The sequence below is a fragment of the Bombus affinis genome, chromosome 5, assembly GCF_024516045.1.
Source record: "Bombus affinis isolate iyBomAffi1 chromosome 5, iyBomAffi1.2, whole genome shotgun sequence".
Lineage (NCBI taxonomy): Eukaryota > Metazoa > Arthropoda > Insecta > Hymenoptera > Apidae > Bombus > Bombus affinis.
The window spans coordinates 14,727,501-14,746,550 of NC_066348.1; the positions used below are offsets into that span (position 1 = coordinate 14,727,501).

The 19,050-nt window shown below is 38.9% G+C and overlaps 3 protein-coding genes across 52 annotated transcripts in view; 2 read left to right on the forward strand and 1 right to left on the reverse strand.

Annotated features, from left to right (window-relative positions):
• Positions 1-15,036, forward strand: part of LOC126915937 (uncharacterized) — a 114,897-nt gene extending 99,861 nt beyond the window's left edge. For all 50 annotated transcript variants that reach the window (XM_050721084.1, XM_050721085.1, XM_050721100.1 and 47 more), the window contains 32 exons: positions 193-498; positions 720-1,037; positions 1,121-1,447; positions 1,540-1,851; positions 1,932-2,252; positions 2,417-2,722; positions 2,940-3,239; positions 3,590-3,913; positions 4,395-4,721; positions 5,011-5,331; positions 5,503-5,772; positions 5,878-6,066; positions 6,207-6,560; positions 6,665-6,877; positions 7,087-7,284; positions 7,380-7,574; positions 7,883-8,251; positions 8,386-8,598; positions 8,728-8,904; positions 9,029-9,238; positions 9,345-9,527; positions 9,662-10,249; positions 10,327-11,274; positions 11,517-11,885; positions 11,966-12,166; positions 12,259-12,507; positions 12,597-12,785; positions 12,889-13,127; positions 13,234-13,504; positions 13,588-13,826; positions 13,921-14,107; positions 14,279-15,036. In XM_050721084.1, the coding sequence (XP_050577041.1) occupies positions 193-498; positions 720-1,037; positions 1,121-1,447; positions 1,540-1,851; positions 1,932-2,252; positions 2,417-2,722; positions 2,940-3,239; positions 3,590-3,913; positions 4,395-4,721; positions 5,011-5,331; positions 5,503-5,772; positions 5,878-6,066; positions 6,207-6,560; positions 6,665-6,877; positions 7,087-7,284; positions 7,380-7,574; positions 7,883-8,251; positions 8,386-8,598; positions 8,728-8,904; positions 9,029-9,238; positions 9,345-9,527; positions 9,662-10,249; positions 10,327-11,274; positions 11,517-11,885; positions 11,966-12,166; positions 12,259-12,507; positions 12,597-12,785; positions 12,889-13,127; positions 13,234-13,504; positions 13,588-13,826; positions 13,921-14,107; positions 14,279-14,517 (9,452 nt within the window). In that variant the 3' untranslated portion in view covers positions 14,518-15,036. The remainder of the gene's footprint in view (positions 1-192; positions 499-719; positions 1,038-1,120; positions 1,448-1,539; positions 1,852-1,931; positions 2,253-2,416; positions 2,723-2,939; positions 3,240-3,589; positions 3,914-4,394; positions 4,722-5,010; positions 5,332-5,502; positions 5,773-5,877; positions 6,067-6,206; positions 6,561-6,664; positions 6,878-7,086; positions 7,285-7,379; positions 7,575-7,882; positions 8,252-8,385; positions 8,599-8,727; positions 8,905-9,028; positions 9,239-9,344; positions 9,528-9,661; positions 10,250-10,326; positions 11,275-11,516; positions 11,886-11,965; positions 12,167-12,258; positions 12,508-12,596; positions 12,786-12,888; positions 13,128-13,233; positions 13,505-13,587; positions 13,827-13,920; positions 14,108-14,278) is intronic.
• An 86-nt stretch (positions 15,037-15,122) lies between these two features.
• LOC126915989 (RNA-splicing ligase RtcB homolog) lies at positions 15,123-17,825 on the reverse strand. The gene is made up of 7 exons (XM_050721316.1): positions 17,460-17,825; positions 17,075-17,401; positions 16,767-17,000; positions 16,535-16,694; positions 16,159-16,469; positions 15,922-16,086; positions 15,123-15,848 (listed from the first exon to the last, which is right to left on the reverse strand). Exons 1-7 carry the CDS (start codon positions 17,553-17,555, stop codon positions 15,621-15,623), a joined length of 1,521 nt encoding a protein of 506 aa, XP_050577273.1. The 5' UTR covers positions 17,556-17,825; the 3' UTR covers positions 15,123-15,620.
• A 336-nt stretch (positions 17,826-18,161) lies between these two features.
• On the forward strand, positions 18,162-18,988 carry LOC126916034 (NADH dehydrogenase [ubiquinone] 1 alpha subcomplex subunit 6). The gene is made up of 3 exons (XM_050721389.1): positions 18,162-18,329; positions 18,572-18,687; positions 18,763-18,988. The coding sequence occupies exons 1-3, from the start codon at positions 18,206-18,208 to the stop codon at positions 18,889-18,891; spliced, it is 369 nt and encodes a 122-aa protein (XP_050577346.1). The 5' UTR covers positions 18,162-18,205; the 3' UTR covers positions 18,892-18,988.
• The last annotated feature ends 62 nt before the right edge of the window (positions 18,989-19,050 follow it).

Below are 19,050 nucleotides of genomic sequence, written 5' to 3' on the forward strand. Positions count from 1 at the left end.
TGAGTTGTAACGTAAATTCATATCGTTTTCTTATTTATGAAAAATGAAGGAAACGGGACGAATATACGTTAAAACTTAATATAATGTTACTTTTTATACTTTTTTTCCTTTGTAATCTGAGAGAAACTCAGATTGCCCAGCAGCAGTTGAAACACGCTTATTATTAATATTTTGGAATTTATGGTATGACAGAAACCACCGCAGTTGATCTATGCAACCCATCACCCTGCGGTTCGAACAGCCATTGTCGTCCTTCCAACGGTCAAGCTGTCTGCAGCTGTGTTACTGGATTCAAAGGATCGCCACCATACTGTAGAGCAGAGTGTATTGTTAGCACAGATTGCCCTCGAAACAGAGCTTGCAGTAACCAAAAATGCATCGACCCTTGTCTCGGTGCTTGTGGATTGTCTGCTCAGTGTTCCGTGATTAATCATAATCCTGTTTGTAGCTGCTTCGAGCAGTATACCGGAGATCCATTTGTTCAGTGTGTCCCACAAAGTAAGACTCATTTATCACTCCAAAGATTTCTCGTCAAAAATATATCTCTGTTCCGGCTTTTTCTTGAAAATTTTGAATTTTGCAAATTTGAAATCTGAAAAATATTTATCAATTTAATTTTACTTCCGGATCCAATGTATTTTACTACTATGAGATTACACAACTTACTAAATATTTTTGTACCGAGGGATGGTCCTGCTAAGATTGACATTTTCTTTTAGTAAAAGAGCCAGATACCCCGATAAATCCTTGTCAGCCATCGCCTTGTGGTCCAAACGCTCAATGCCAAGTCACCAACAACGCACCCTCGTGTTCTTGTCTTCCTGAATTCGTAGGAGTCCCACCATATTGCAAACCCGAGTGTCTGAGTAATACAGAATGTTCAGCGCAGCAGGCTTGCATCAATCAGAAATGCGCGGATCCTTGCCCTGGCTCTTGTGGCAGGAACACAGAGTGCAGGACGATTAGTCATACCCCTATGTGCACTTGTGCAAGCAATTTCACTGGGAACCCGTTCGTACAATGTACACCCCAACCAAGTAAGATTTTCTCTTCCTTAATCATCCATTTTTAAGTACATTTAAAAAAAATTAACGTCACTTCTTTTTTATTCCACTTATAGTCGAAGATAGACCACAAAAACTCAACCCCTGCCAGCCATCTCCCTGTGGCCCGAACGCCATTTGTCGCGAATCGTACGGTACAGCTCGGTGCACCTGTTTACCTGACTTCTATGGAAACCCATACGAAAATTGTAGGCCAGAGTGTATTATCAATGCCGACTGTCCATCTAACCGAGCCTGTATAAGGAACAAGTGTCAAGATCCCTGTCCAGGAACCTGTGGCTTTAACGCCGATTGCCAAGTGGTGAATCACATTCCAATTTGCAGTTGTAGCTCAGGTTACACTGGTGATCCATTTACAGCTTGCAGCATACTTAAACAACCCCGTGAGTTTTCCCAACTGCAGATTTTAAGAAATATTCTCCATTTATGTAGAGTATAATTTGATAACGATATCGTAATATATCCATAACAATAGCTGCGACAAGTCCGACGAATCCCTGCGAACCTTCACCTTGTGGACCAAACAGTAAGTGCGCCAATGTGAATGGCCAAACCACTTGTTCTTGCCTTCCCGATTTCAAAGGCACACCACCAGGATGTAGGCCCGAGTGTGTTGTTAGCACAGAATGTGCTAGCAACAGAGCTTGTGTGAATCAGAAATGCGTTGATCCTTGCCCTGGAGTTTGTGGGATAAACGCGAGATGCGAAGTTTTCCATCACAGTCCCATTTGTAGCTGCGATCCTCGCCAGACGGGAGATCCGTTTGTAAAGTGTTTCGATGTGACCAGTAAGTGGCTGAGAATAGTGCCGTGTGATTATATCCGTTAAATCATGACCGAATTCTTGAATTTACGCTCCGTGTTTTAGCACCAAGTCTGCCTGTGCCTGTAAATCCATGCGTTCCATCACCCTGCGGCCCATTCTCTCAATGCCAAGATATAGGAGGCATTCCATCCTGCTCCTGTTTGCCCAATTACGTTGGCTCAGCCCCCAACTGTCGACCAGAATGTTCGATTAATTCCGACTGTACCAGTGACAAGGCTTGCATCAGAGAAAAGTGTAGAGACCCGTGTCCCGGATCCTGTGGAACGAACGCATATTGCAATGTGATTAATCATACACCTGTTTGCACTTGTCCTACAGATTACACGGGAGATCCCTTCACCAGTTGCCGCCTAACGCCCACACGTAAGGATTATTCTTGATTATTCCATGTACAATGGCTCACGAAAGTATCTGTCCACTATGAGTGTTCGAATATTTTCACGAGTAATGTTGTATTTAGTAAGATGAAAGTAGCTGCACATTTTCGTGCGATGAATAATTAATTGATTTTATTGCGATAAATATAGCTGTACTCCCAGTCTCAGTAGACCCGTGCAATCCATCGCCTTGCGGTCCGAACGCGCTATGCCGAAATGGCGTGTGCAGCTGCATAAGCGAATATCGTGGTGATCCGTATCAAGGTTGTCGACCAGAATGCGTGCAGAATTCCGATTGCACGTTTGATAGAGCTTGCTCCAACAATAAATGCGTGGACCCTTGTACTGGAATCTGTGGACAGAATGCTGAGTGCGTTGTGGTTAACCATATTCCCACTTGTAGTTGCGTTGAGAATCACGAGGGAGATCCATTTACCCTCTGCAGACCTATTAGAAGTGAGTGCAGAATTAATTAACTCTAAAGAAAAGTTTGAAGAATCTTATTAGCCCCCGAATAGTTTTGATCAATTAGAGAGAAAAATTAAAAAGTATCCCATTAAAGAAACTACGAAAATCTCAATAACTGTTAGTTAATTTTAATAAATCCTAAAAAGAGTGAGAAATGCCATGAACCATTGATTAATAAATGATTTTACGTGTCACATTATAATAGAACGCGTGAAACCCTGCGAACCTTCGCCCTGTGGACCCAACAGCGTTTGCCGCGAGTTTGGCGAACAAGCTTCTTGTTCCTGTCTCTCTGGATATTTTGGAACTCCACCCAGCTGTAGACCCGAATGTTTGGTGAACTCTGACTGCGAACAGAGCAGAGCTTGCGTGAACGAACGCTGTCAGAACCCGTGTGAAAACGTATGCGGTCAAGGCGCGTTGTGTAACGTACGAAACCATAATCCCATTTGCAGTTGCCCCGCACAGTATTCCGGTGACCCATTCGTCAGCTGTTTCCCCATGAGTAAGTAACCCATCAATGTGTATTTGGATCGGTGCTGTCTTTAGAATCCTCTACAGAAACACTACTACTTCCAATTATCTGTTGTTTAATTATTTCCCTTTAAATGATCGATTATTCAGTTATTCCTCTTCGCACTCTACTGTTATCAGTTATTACTGTTACCAATTATCGATCTTATTATAAAGCTTTTTTCCAAAACAGAACCAATCAATTTCTAAAATAAAGAATAAATCCTAAGATTGTATACTACAATAAATCCCATACAGCACCGATTTCTATATGAAAAGTTTCCATTTATAAGATCCATCAAAGCCATTGTTAACCGAGGACAAATTTTTATCAACGAACAGAACCGCAGTACGAAGAACCCAGCCAGGACCCATGCAAACCCTCGCCGTGTGGACCAAACTCCCAATGCACAGTATCACCAGACAATAAAGCCTCTTGCGCCTGTATGCCTGAATTTGTAGGCTCTCCTCCCAATTGTAGGCCAGAATGTCTCGTGAACAGCGAGTGTCCCAGCAATCAAGCTTGCGTTAGACAGAAGTGTACCGATCCCTGTACAGGACTCTGCGGCACTGACGCTCTCTGCCAAGTTACCCTGCATTACATCCGTTGCGTGTGTCCCGAGGGATACACTGGAAACCCATTCGCTATTTGTTCCGTGGCCAGCAGTAAGCAATAATCCCGTGAATAAAAAATAATCAAATCGAGCAACTTTATCGAGCAATCAAGAATGAGAGACGAAATCTCGCGACTTTTCATTTAAGATATCTTAAATTATGTTCCTTTAACGAATACTTATTACTTTATTATTCATCGTTTTTAATGATTTTATTGGATTCTACTTAGTTTGTATATAGTGTATATAGAGATTGTACGATGTAGAAAGAATTGCATGTTGACTATACACAGGTATTATTAGTCCTGTATCAAGATCTCGAAGCTTTGTCCATACACGTTCTTCATTCTCTCTTATTCTTTCCACGATCTTTGTTTAAATCATTTGCCATTTCTATCCGCGTTCTTGTACAGTTTTATGTTCTTGTAAAATAACTCTCTTTCACGATCACGCAAATTCTTTCTTGTAAAGTACTAACCGACGTATTACTTTAAACGGTTTATTAATTTCTTTGTGTCCAAATTTTATTGCAGCGCCTGTAGAACCACCGACACCTTCGAGACCGTGCAGTCCTTCACCGTGTGGAACTAACGCGTATTGTCGCGAGAGACACAATACTGCATATTGCGAGTGTCTGCCAGATTTCAGGGGAAATCCGTATGAAGGCTGTCAACCAGAGTGTTTGGTGAACACTGACTGTCCAAAATCCCAGGCTTGTATTCGAACCAAGTGCCAAGATCCTTGTCCCGGTACTTGTGGCGTTGGAGCCATTTGTACTGTGTCCAATCATATTCCGATTTGTTCCTGTCCTTTACCTACTATCGGAGACGCGTTCACCATCTGCCATGCTGTTCCTCAAGGTATTTTATTCTTACACGTTTATTCTACTTTTTTTTTTGAGCTTAGCAATTTTTTTAGCAGCGATTATTATTTAGGGTGTATTAACAATTCGTTGATAGCGTAGATAGTGTAAAGTTGCGAAAACACAATACTATTGAACACAATACTATTAAACAAATAAAGTAGCTTGGACTTTGCCAAGACGTGAGAAATAGTAGAATAATGTAGATACTTTATCGAAGCTCACTACGCAAGCTTTTCGTTCTTCGTCCGAATCGTTGTCAATACATAAAATTATTTTGCTTACAGTACCAAAGGAAAGAGATCCTTGCTCACCATCTCCATGTGGACCTAACACAATTTGCCAAAAAATCGGCGATTCGGCAGTCTGCAAGTGTTTGCCCGGTCTTCAAGGAGTTCCTTCGAGTGTCACAGGCTGTCATCCAGAGTGTGTGATCAGCTCAGATTGTCCAGGAGACAAGGCTTGCATCGGCAACAAATGCATAAATCCTTGCACGCAAAACGTGTGTGGTATCAAGGCTACGTGTCAAGCTATCAATCACAGTCCCCTCTGCAGCTGTACATCTCCGTTGATCGGCAATCCATTCGAAGAATGCTACACCAAAATTGGTAATTTCGAGATTCTCAAACCGTCATGTTCTATTTTAATTAGTCGCCAATTTTTATTGATTTAATAGTAATAGAAAAGAATAATAGAGATAATGTAATGATAAAACGAGTTAATTGTTTACGAAAATAATTTTCGAATCGATTGAATGAAGATTGATTTATTTGTTTCAGAAACCGATCCTTGTAATCCATCTCCGTGCAGCTATAACGGTGAATGTCAAGTCAGAAACGGTGTTGCAGCGTGCATTTATCCGGAATGTGTCATTAATTCCGACTGTCCACGAGACAAGGCTTGCTTCGCCCAGAAATGCAGAGACCCTTGCATCGGTTCTTGTGGTATTAATTCACTGTGTCAGACGGTCAACCACAAGCCTGTCTGCTCCTGTCCGTCTGGATTTACTGGCAACGCTCGCATACAGTGCACCGTTCTAACAGTCGAAGGTGATTTTTTGAAATATTATCAACAGATTACAAAAAGATCTTAAGATTCTTAATAAAAAGAAAAAGGAGGAAATTATAACATTTGCTTTCAATATACTTTCGCAGAACCAACTGCAGAGTGCACTCAGAACTCCGAATGTCCAAACGACAAGACTTGTTACAATCAAAAATGCGTCGATCCTTGCACACTGGATTCCTGTGGCTTCAACAGTCGTTGTCACGTACAAATGCATCGAGCTGTCTGTGTCTGCAACGAAGGCTTCACTGGCAATCCTCAACAATATTGTGGCGAAAGTACGTTCTCCAAATATCTTTTCACGCGAGTCGATTTTCTCTCTATATTGTTAAACGTATTATACATTCAGTAAGAAAACATAATATAGAATAGTACGAAATAATATTTCTAGTATAATATACCTGTTATATTTTTGCAGTTGGTTGTCGCGGTGACAGCGACTGTCCATTGACTCAATCTTGCATCAACAACGAGTGCATAGATGCCTGCTCTGTGACACAGTGCGGTGTGAATGCATTCTGCAGATCCGATGGATACCATAGGCCAAGATGCTACTGTTCCGATGGATACTTAGGAAATCCGTACCAAGCATGCGAGAGACCAGAGTGTGTTAGTGACAACGACTGTCCATCGTCTTTAGCCTGTCGCGATTCAAAATGTGTAAACCCTTGCGATTGTCCACCATCAGCGCAATGTTTCGTGATTAATCATCGTCCTATTTGTCGATGCCCTCCGGGTTACGTGGGTAATCCATATACCTCGTGTCTAATGGGTAATTAGAATGTCTCTATTCCTATTTTTCTTAACTCTTTTATGGCCGTACTTAATTCTATTTGGAATGGATCAATAAACGAAAAATTTGTCGGTTTGCTTTAGAACCGATCGAACCACAGCCACAGTGTCAAGTAGATGGAGATTGTCCCAGCAAACTGGGTTGTTTCAATGGCGTTTGTAAAGATCCGTGTGTCGAAACCAAACCTTGCATCGCTGGGGCGAAATGTACCGTCGTAGACACTTTACCAATGAGAACCATGGTCTGCGAATGTTTGCAAAACTTTGCTGGAGACGCGACCGTCGCTTGTATTCCCGGTAAGTGTCAAATAATCCTTTGATCGCGTAATAAAATGACGAAGAATTCAGAATGTACGATTTAGAGAATAATCGTTCTTCGTAAAAAAAAGTGCGTATTTTCGACATTTCGTAAAAAATAACACGGCTTGAATTTGATTTATAATTACAATCTGTGAAGCGGTTGCGTATTAATATGCAATTAATATAATCTTGTTCTTTTTCTCCAGTGGACAAACAGATCGAAGCCGTTTGTAAATCCGACACCCAATGCTCTTCCAACATGGCCTGTCTGAATGAAAGATGTATCAATCCGTGCATTATCAATCCATGTGCTTCAAATGCAGAGTGTTCTGTCCAAAATCATTATCGACAGTGTCATTGCTCGCGTGGCACCGCAGGCGACCCATTCGTAAATTGTTATAGAGGTAATTAGTCGAAACTGATATAAAATAGAAGATGAACAATGAGAGTTGACTTTTAAGGAGGAATGACTGAAACAAACGTTTTAATTTTATTTTAGACACTGACTCGTTCCCGGAGTGTACAACGAACGCAGATTGCGCGACCAACGAGGCTTGCATTAGCCAGCTATGTCAGAGTCCATGTGTCAGCACGCAATGTGGTTTGAACGCGGAATGTATCACTGTCAATCATCATCCGACCTGTCGCTGCCAGCAGAACTATGCGGGAGATCCTCAAGTGCAATGTTTCAAACGTAAGTTTGTTACAAGACGTTTCGTTCTCCAGAGATAAAACTTAATATACGAAGAAATGTTTGATGTCAAATTTTATTTTTTTGTTAGTTTTGCGTCCTTCTATCTCGAATTCTTTTATGTATTTCAACATGAGACATCTGTTTCAAATTTTCCAGTACATCTTCAAAAGTAAAAACGTGCTGGTCCAATTTGCATCACGCTTTATACTTCAAAGTTTTGAGCTTTGCAATTCTACGCTCCAACATTTTTTAAACTATATCTTTGAACTAACTTTAAAAGATAATAGAAAAATTTTCTTTCTTTCTAGCCGAGTGCAAGTCAGATAGCGATTGTCCTTACGACAAGACCTGTCTGCGCGACAATTGTGTCACCCCTTGCCTGGTTGGAGATATCGCGTGCGGTCGTGGCGCAGAATGTATCGCGGTCTCTCACAGGGCGCAATGCGTCTGTCCACGAGGTACCCAAGGCGACCCAAGAATCGCCTGCATTTCCACAGTGTGCCATTACAACGAGGATTGCGCAGATCACGAAGCCTGCGACAGGTTGAACAGAGTCTGTCGACCAGTTTGCGAGGAAGATACTTGCGCGGATAATGCGAAATGCGTCGCGAGAAATCATCAGCCTAAGTGTACTTGTCCTCTGGGAACTACTGGAAATCCATATGTTGAGTGCAGTGGTAAGTTGAGTTTTCTTTCACGTTGTTAACATTGTTTTAATTAAACCTTGACCTTGGTGTAGTTAACGTACAGCATAATATAGAGCATCCTCGGTGAAGAATCGAAACTAAAAATAATTCTCTTGTTCTCCAAGGTGTGCCAATTGAAGCAGAGTGCAAAGAAGACAGCGAATGTCCAGCATATTTCGCATGCATCAACTCAAAATGCCAAGATCCTTGCTTATCCTCTAACATGTGCTCTGGTGAACAAGAATGCAAAGTACTGAACACGGTGCCTCTTCGTACGATGATCTGCACTTGCCCTGCAAACACTATCACCGACGTAAATGGACTGTGCAAGGAAATCGGTAAACATTATTTCAAACAATCATTATATTATATTCTTTGGTCAATAATCTTATACTATTAGTAGTTTTACATATATCATTTGAAAGTACATCATTTTGTTACAATATGAATTTTGTTTTCAACATTAGGAGTCCTGCAGTGCCACCAAGATCAGGACTGCAACGATTCTGACAAGTGTGTGGGTGGAACTTGCATCGAGGCTTGTCTGACCACTCAGTGTGGAGTGAATGCCCAATGTGTGGCAAATGGAATCTGTCATTGCGCGCCTGGATTTACTGGCAATCCTTACATCGAGTGCGGTAGACGTAAGTTTTGAATATATTTATAATATCAAATATAGTAGCTAAATAATAAATAAATATAATAATTCACAGTTCAAAATTATATTGTACATTCGTATACTGAAAGTTGTTCATTTTTCCATTCCAGTACCAATACCACTACCACCAGTTCGTCCAGAATGCTACGCCAACAGCGAGTGCTCCGACGACAAACGGTGCATAAATTCTCTCTGCGTGAATCCTTGCGTTGTTGAGGACCCATGCGGCAGAAATGCACTATGTCACGCGAACAATCACAATCCAGTCTGTAGATGTCCTGCCAACTACATTGGTGATCCAAGAAGCAACTGTGTTCCACGTAAGTGTTTTGAACTTGAGAAAATTAATATGCCTATACGAATAACAAAGTCGATATATCACCCTGTTCGCAAATGATTTACGATGTATACTTATTTATTTTACAGCGGAAATTGTAGCCGAATGTACTTCGAACAGCGATTGTGCGGGTAACGCTGCCTGTGTAAACAACTTGTGCATCAATCCTTGCAATTGTGGTCCGAACGCCAAGTGCAACGTCGTAGATCATTATCCATCCTGTATCTGTCCGCCTGGTTATTCTGGAAATCCTCAACTAGGTTGCTTCAAATGTAAGTTAACAAAATTCTGAAAAAATAATTCGATCTAATTAAGTTTCTCAATTTCATAAAATTCCATAAAATTTATAGGAAAATAATCCAATTAATTGAGCTTCGCAACTTTACAAAATCTTTTTTTTCTTCAGTGGACTGTGAATCGGACAGTGAATGCAACAGCGCAGCAACGTGCTACAATGGCCAATGCGTGAATCCTTGCATCCTGGAGAACAAGTGTGCGATAAACGCAGAATGTTACGGCCAAAACCATCGAGCCATTTGTCGTTGCGGTCCAGGTTATCTAGGCAATCCGGAAGTGCATTGTGAAAGAGTGGAATGCAGTGCTGACCACGATTGTCCTCGAAATTTAGCCTGCGACAGCGGACGCTGCGTTAGTCCTTGTCTAGAAGATTCACCGTGTGCTCAAAACGCAATCTGCTACGTTCAGGATCACGTGGCCACCTGCCGTTGTCCAGAGAATATTCCTGCTGGAAATCCATATTCCTATTGTACACATCATCCCACGATAACATTCGACGAACCAGAATGTAGAATCGATATTGATTGCGCTGACAAATTGGTGTGCATTAAAAATAAGTGTATCGACCCCTGTCCAGTGATCAAACCATGTCTGCAGAATGCACGTTGCAACGTTTTGGACACTGTGCCCGTGAGGACCATGACGTGCACGTGTCCCGAAGGTTGGACCACTGACGTTGACGGCGTTTGTAGACCAAGTAAGTAACTCCAAGGTTAAAATCACAGACTTCTTTGGTTTAACTTTGCATTTTTCTACTAATATTTTATTTTCCAGTCCAAATAGCAATAATCGGCACTTGCACGACAAACGACGAGTGCAGCGACACAGAGTCCTGCATCAACAGACAATGCAGGAACCCTTGTAACTGCGGTACCAACGCTGCGTGCATCGTACGAAATCACAAACCGATCTGCTCTTGCGAAGAAGGCTACCAAGGCAACCCGGATATCGCTTGCTATTCCGTAGAGTGCACGCGCGACAGCGAATGTGCTCTAGACAAGAGTTGCGTGAACAACAACTGCGTGAATCCTTGCCTAATCTCCGATAACTGTGGAGTAAACGCAGAATGCTTCCCCAACAACCATAAAGCTGACTGTCGATGCCGTAACGGTTATCATGGAAATCCTTTGGATCGATGCAGAGTAATCGGTTGCTACAGCAATGGCGACTGTCCTGGAGACCATTCCTGTATCAATATGCAGTGCATCAATCCTTGCGTTCATAGCAATCCTTGCTCGTCCAGAGCCGAATGCAGAGTCTTTAATCATCTACCCATTTGTCGTTGTCCACCTCATCACACAGGCAATCCTTACATCGCTTGTAAACCGGAAGAAAGACCAGAGTGTAAAGAGGACAGTGATTGTCCTAATTTGTTGGCCTGCTTTGATAATAAATGCCAGAATCCTTGCACTGTCGTGCAACCCTGCAGCGATCCATCAGAATGCAAAGTCCTTCCGACGTCCCCGGTTCGAACGATGGTCTGTGTATGTCCTAGTGGATACGTGAGCAGCGGCAGCGGAACTTGTAGACCCACGAAACCGATTTTGGAGATTGAATGTACTAACGATAGCGACTGTCCTTCAGAAAAGTCCTGTGTTAACGCGGTGTGCAAGAATCCTTGTGCCTGCGGCCCCAATGCGAAATGTAGCGTTGCAAATCACAAACCAATTTGCTCTTGTGTTCTGGGATACGATGGAAATCCTGACTTGGCTTGCACTAAAGGTAAGACTGTGCTTCTGTCATTAACCATTTTTCTCAGAGGCGAAAGATGTCGATTTTGGAAAGATTAAGCAGTAAGTTCTAGTATCATATACATATAGACAGCGGATGTTTATGTAAAATCACATTTTTTGAATGAAACCTAAATATTGGAAGCTAAGTAGAAGTTTATCTAATAAAAATTTGATGATAATTTAACTTTTTAAGACAAATTTGTCTGAAGTTCAATGTAATTTAATTTTCAGTCGCCGGATGCCGCACAGATAGTGACTGCAGCGGATCACACGCGTGTGTCCAGCACAACTGTGTTCCAGTCTGTTCTCCATTAATCACCACCTGCGGAAAAGACGCTCAGTGCAATGGTATCAACCACAAAGCTATCTGCGAGTGTCCACCAGGATATGGAGGCAATCCTAGAGTTTCCTGTGTCCTTCTTGGTTGCAAGAGTAACTCTGATTGTCCCACGAACAAAGCTTGCATTAACGAGCGCTGCGAGAATCCTTGTGGAATAAATCCTTGCTCCGGGAACATGGATTGTAACGTCTATAACCATGTAGTCGAGTGTGCTTGCCCTCCCGGTTACATCGGAGATACTAAAGTGGGATGTACTAAACGTAAGAGTGATTCGATTTTTATAATACTATAGGTATTACCTTTTTGTTATTTTTTCTTAACGTTGTTTCTTAATACTCAGTGACAGAGAAATGCAAGGCGGATAACGAATGTCCATCTCAGACCGCCTGCTTCAATGGCGAGTGCATCAATCCTTGCGTGAAGATCGAACCTTGTGGAATAAACGCGGATTGTAAAGTACTCGACACGTCTCCTGTAAGAACCATGATCTGTGAATGCATTCCTGGATATAGAGGAAACGCAGTCGTCCGCTGTGACAAAAGTAATTTCTTGCTTTATATCAAACGACTTTTAGCGAAAAATGATCGAGCAATTTATAAAATAGTTTTTAAATGAATCTGCTTTATCTTACAGCCAACGTATGTCCAGTAGAAAAGGGTCAAATTCTCGATGAGTATGGCAATTGTGTATGTCCACCTGGATCAGCTAAGGATGAAACAGAAGTTTGTATACCGTGTAGGAAACAATCTGGAATGATCATCAATGATGAAGGATACTGTGTGTGTGCTTTGGAAAACGGTATGATCATCGATGAATATGGTCGCTGTGTGTGTCCGATTCATCATGGATACAGACTGGACGGGAATGGATATTGCAAATTGGGTATGAAAAGAATGTTATATAATAAATATTATTTTGATAAGTATTCCTGCTTACCTAAATTTTGTTTAATTAATGAAACGTATTTGTAGTTGACATAATCGAGTGCAAACACGACGATGACTGTGCTGATAACAGATTCTGCGATAAAACCAGCCAAACATGTGAAGATCCTTGTTCAACTCAATTATGTGGTCTTTATGCACTCTGTAATGCAACTCGTCATCAAGCTATTTGCATATGCATCAATGGTTATATTGGAAATGCTTATACTCAATGCTGTAAGCAATTGTTCTTACAAGAGACTCCTATTGTTGTCATATTTGTTATTCAAATTATTAATAATTAATTATTAATAATAAAATATTAATCTTCCCTTATTAGATGACAAGAATCGATGGCGAACCGATTTCCCCAGACCAGAGATGGTTGTTAGCTGTTTATCGGATGGGGTGCAAGTCGAAATACATCTTCACGATCAGGAATTCGATGGTGTTCTATATGTCAAAGGTCACAGCAAAGATGAGCAGTGCAGGAGGGTTGTTTCCATTCCAGCAGAAACTATGCACAAAACCGAGATATTCAAGGTGGCATTTGGAAATTGCGGATTGATACATGTAAACGTAAGTTATTCTTATGTAAATTTATTAATTGTATTACCAGTACATATATTATTTTTATTATATTCTTTGTTTCAAAATATTATATATACAAAATGATTATTTTCAGGGACAAGCAAGTTTCGTACTGGTCATACAAAAGCATCCGAAATTGATGACATACAAGACTCAAGCATACCATATCAAATGCATATACCAAACTGGAGAACAAAACGTCACCCTGGGTTTCAATGTCTCCATGTTAACTACAGCTGGCACCATTGCTAACACTGGTCCTCCGCCAGTCTGTCTGATGAAGATCGTTACTCAAAGCGGAAATGAAATAAACTCTGCTGAAATTGGAGATAATTTGATGTTGCAAGTCGAAGTTCAGCCTTCAAGTAAGTATATGGCTTTTAATTAAAGAAAAAAAAATCGTGAACCTTATATTTCTTATAATTATATGATAATTTTATCATTTTAGCCATTTATGGTGGATTTGCCCGAAATTGTGTGGCCAAAACGATGGAAGACAATTTGGAGAACGAATACATTGTAACAGATGAGAACGGCTGCGCGACGGATCCGACGATATTCGGAGAATGGGAGCAGGATCCTGAAACTCAGACGTTAATGGCCAGCTTCAATGCTTTTAAATTCCCAAGCAGTGACAATATTCGATTCCAGTGCAATATCCGTGTGTGCTTTGGACGTTGTCAACCCGTGAGTATCCTTCTACTTCAAAGTACTTCGAAGTAAATGATTAGAATATTAAGATTTTAATTAAGATATTAAAATATTATTATGACCCTTTTAGGTCAATTGTCGAGGATACAACGCGTTCGGTCGTCGCCGTCGAGACGTGAGTTCCGAGACAAATGATACGTCTTTAAGCATCACGGACGGCTTTGAAGGACAACTTAGAGAAGAAATAACGATCCAGTCGAATCTGATATTCACTCTGGAGAGGAGAGAAGAGAGGTTTACAGCAGATCCAGCTGAGAGTAAGTCCATATCCTTTTCTTCTTAAGTTAGAGAAGGATCTTAATTTCTAGAAAAGGTCAATTCTGACTCTTGCAGCTTGTTCAGTTGACTTTTCACTTTGTCGCTTTAACGCTGAACGAAAATTAAAATATACTTTATTATTACAATACAATCTTTTTTTCCTGTTTCAGTCACCTCAGCTCAAAGAGTAGAAGACATTTGCGTTTCTACGGTCGGCTTTGTGATAGCACTAGTAATTACAGCACTCTTGGCACTAGTCGCTGTAGCTATTGCTGTGTCGTGCTGGCTAATGGCGTATCGTCGCCAGCCAAAGACTGCTGGACCACTGCCACACCCACCAGAGTTCCCAAATCCACTGTTCACTACTGAGTCCGTAGCTGAACCGTCTCCTGATTATCACCTATCATAAGTACTCTAGGATAATTATTCTTTTGTAACGTAATTTTATAATTCTCAATGGAATGCAGTACAGACCACATCACTTTTTTTCTCGCTGGTCGGTCTTGTATTTCTTTCAACGACTCCTCCAGTGACTCTTTCTAGACTCTTCCGTTATCTTCCTCTCGGGGGTTCATACCGAGCGTGTTGTACGTTTATTGTTACATACGAGTACCCTGAATCAAGTTATACATAAATATACATAGATAGTTAGATCAGAGCGCGTGCGAGAGAGAAACGTTTACTATTTATGGTGATGGTTAGCTTCCATTATCTACACAATAGAACTTTGTCTTCCGACGTATTCTCTTGTCTTCTGTACCTTTGCTCTTCTCTTCCTGTAGTCACTGGAGGATTTGTTAAGCATGATACAGCGAATTTAATTCCCGTGTAAAGTCGAACGAATTAGTCTAATATAGCTTTCTTACTTCGTGCGTAGGTAACTGTACATTTTATCTAATAAAATGCTAATGTAATATTTTTAAAATAATCTTGTTCATTATACCATATTCCTTAATACCTATTCAGTCCGGAAAATAGATGAAAACGAACATATCGAAATGTGTAAGTAACAAGTTGTTCAAAAATCGCCATACATTTTTATTCCAATTATATATTTCTGTTAAATATACATAATTTACAAAAAATGTACGATACCTAATATATATATATAAATACGTATGAGCTCAGTTCATACGTTTTTTTAATAAATAGATGTAATATTAACAATCGTAATACTGTTAAATGATTCTAATCATTTTTGAACTCAATAATTTAATTATAATTAACATTCAATTTGAGAATAACAATTTAGCGTGAATATTTATAACAAGTGATTGAATTTTAACAGTTAGAAATTTATTAAAAGATAGAGTATTTGAAATGAAAATATGAAAGAAAACACACGTTATCTAATGTCTTAGTCCTGAAAACGCTTATAGTATCAAAACATTTACGTTGTTAAGTCGTTTTGTGTGTTCAGTTGTAGCGTGGTACTGAACTGTATGTTTAATAATCATTTTCAATATATTTATTTGTAACTTTATTTGCGCATAAGACCGTCGTGTAGTTTAATTATCCTTTGATAACTGCAATTGGCCTTAATTTTATACATTTCCGGGAAATACCTGCAGCATGGCATGTATCCACAACATCTGTCACATTTTTGTAAGACTCTGGTGCTTCTTCCATAACTAACTTAGGTGAAGCAACTCTAATCGATATTCCTTGTCGTTCTAATTTTTCTAATACATCTGTGTAGTCCAAGTTTCTGCGTGACTTGGCTCTAGATAAAGCTCGACCCTAAAGGCAATTTTGATTTAATATAGGTATCATTGGATAATTTTATAAATAAAAAACGTTCTGAAATACTTACTGCTCCATGACAAGTGGATCCAAATGTTTCTTTCATAGCTTGATCAGTTCCGGTAAGAACGTAACTACAAGTTCCCATAGTGCCGCCAATTAAAACAGGTTGACCTGTTAATTGATAGTCTACAGGAATCAGAGGATGGTGAGGTGGAAATGCTCTTGTAGATCCCTATGAAGAATATAGTAATTATGTAAACATCCTTCAATATAGTTAGTAGCAATTTGCTTTCATTCCATTTACCTTCCTATGTACTAGAAGGGTTTTCTGTTTTCCGTCGACCATATGCTCTTCTATTTTTGCAATATTATGGGAGACATCATATATAACATGCATGTCTAAATCATCGGGAGATTGTCGGAACTGTTTGGCAAATGCTTGTCGACTGAGGAATGTCATAGAGCTTCTATTGACCCATGCAAAATTGGCAGCCGCAGCCATAGCTTTTAGATAATCTTGACCTTCTTGAGATTTTATATGAGCGCAAGCTAACTGCCTATCGTTAGTTTCGATATTGTCTCGTTTCATGGCCTTTTCCATTTGTACAAGTGCATCTGTACTAAATAAATAATTTAATATACACTGCTTTCTAAAAATGGATTTATTACGTATTTATTACCAGTTGCAACTTGGTGTCCAAATCCTCTGCTACCAGAATGAATCATCACACAAATTTGACCCTTTTCTTCGATACCCATTTTACATGCTGCCCATTTGTCGTAAATTTGATCTACTACTTGAATCTCTGCATAGTGGTTTCCTGCACCTAATGTTCCTAGCTGTAAAATAAATTGTTGTAGTAATCAAGAATTGTTAAATATTTATTTCTATAAATTCTCCTAATATCTTACCTGTGGAAGCCCGCGTTTCTTAGCCCTCATTGATACCTTAGAAGAATCTGCATTAAGCATTCTACCATACTCTTCGCAATGTTCTTTATCCTCTGCCCAGATATAACCTTCTCTGAGAGACCAATCCATTCCCATTTCTAAGGCTTCCTCTAAATCACGTGCGTTCATAGGTATGATTCCTTTTGAACCAACACCGACAGGAATGTGATCAAACATGCTCTGGGCAAGTTGTTCCTAAAAACAACTATTGGTTTATTTTTTTTCCTATGATATAATTTCATTAAAACATAACTGATAGAAAATAATACCTTCACAGGCGAAACATCCTCTTCGAACAAGTTAGTTCTTAATAGACGTACTCCACAATTTATGTCAAATCCGACTCCACCAGGTGATACTATAGATTTTGGGTCATTCATATCAAATGCTGCCATGTTACCAATTGCAAAACCATATCCAGAATGTACATCAGGCAATCCAACGGACCTCCAAACGATACCAGGAAGAGCAGCAACATTGGCAATCTGTTTCATACCTGGGAGAAACCCACCCACTGCTCCTGGTCTGCATGCATTTTTTAATTCATCAAACATTAACCGTTCTAACGTGTTATTTACATAAAAAACACCTTCAACCTATAAATAAAGAAATATTTAATACACATGAGAAGATAAAATATGATTAACAAATTACCTTCATATTAGGTTGAAAACCCTTCTTTATTCTCCAGCATGTTTCAGTTATCTTTTCTAAGTATTTTAATTCTTCTTGATATTGCCTAACTACCATTTTTTATTATAATAAATTACTTTTTGAAAATATATTAATTATCTCTAGTTTGAAGTACAGATTATATTTTAAAATGAAATATGATTTCTTATAATTGTTTAGAGATAATATCTTTCGATTAATATTATAAAGAACTAACACTATAGAACCAAATACGCTTTTTTTATATTTTTATCGATTATAAATACATTTTTATTGACAGATTAATCTAACGATACAAGCAAGCAAAGTTGTGCAACCGGGTAAGTGACTGCGCCATATAAATCTAACGACTGTCAGTGTCGCAAACTTATAGTTTCTAGAAAATTGTTATCCCTTCCCTTATTTAAAATTCATTCTCAACAGTACACATTTAACATATGAGTAACTAGATTCCTAATCTTTGTATTTTTATGCAATATGAACTTTCTGACATGATTTTGATGATGTAAAGGGAAATAATAATAAAGATATTGATTCAAATAGGAATGTATAAAAACGAATTACTGTTAATAAGAAAGAAATATCTTATTCTTATTTTGAATTATACAACGTTTTTATACGGTGTTCTTATATAATATTAACGAGGGAATATTAATCGGAAATGTTGGTATCATATGTGATCTGAATACAGAACACAATATACATAAGTACGTATGTGAAGTGCAAAAATGGCTAGTCGTGTAACAGTAGGTTTAAAAAAAGTGAAACCAATTTTGTCACTAAGTCCTATAGATGCTCATAGAAGAGTAATAACATTATATAAAACATGGTATCGCCAAATTCCATTTATCTGTAAGTACTTCAATCATTGCATGTTTTTGAAAATCACGAAAATGTGTTGTTACCTAACCTAAATATTTAAGATAGTATATGGATATATGTATTTCAAATTTGTTTCTTTTTGTACAAAATAGAATGTATTAATTTTCGTCCTAGTTTATTTGAACTTCACTAAAAATAATTTATAATCTGTTATTATTTCCATTACAAAATTGTCAGATTTATATATTTATATATGTATAATTAATTTATAGTGTCAAACTATGACCTTCCAGTGACAAAAGAAGATTGTATAAAAAAGTTACGAGATGAATTTAAACGTCATGCCAATGTAAAGGATACAAGAGTGATCGATATGTTACTTATTAAGGTAAGCCTAATATTTATTATTGTTGTTTATTTCATACATACTGTAACAGATATATTAATAACTATATTATATTAGGGACAAATGGAACTTCAAGAAACTTGCTCTCAATGGAAACCAGCTGCAACATTAATGAATTATTGGAAAGTAACTCAGGAACCAAAGCCAAAGGACTTCATATCCAAGTTCATTTCAGGTCATGATTAAAATATTTAACTGTACAATATATTTATAAGTTATGTAGTGTAATTAAATGTATACAATTTTTAAGCTATATAAAAAGAATGTATATGATATTTCAGTATGTAATAATGTTATTATTTAAGAAGTAAATATGTTAGAAAGGAAAAAACGTATTTTTCTACT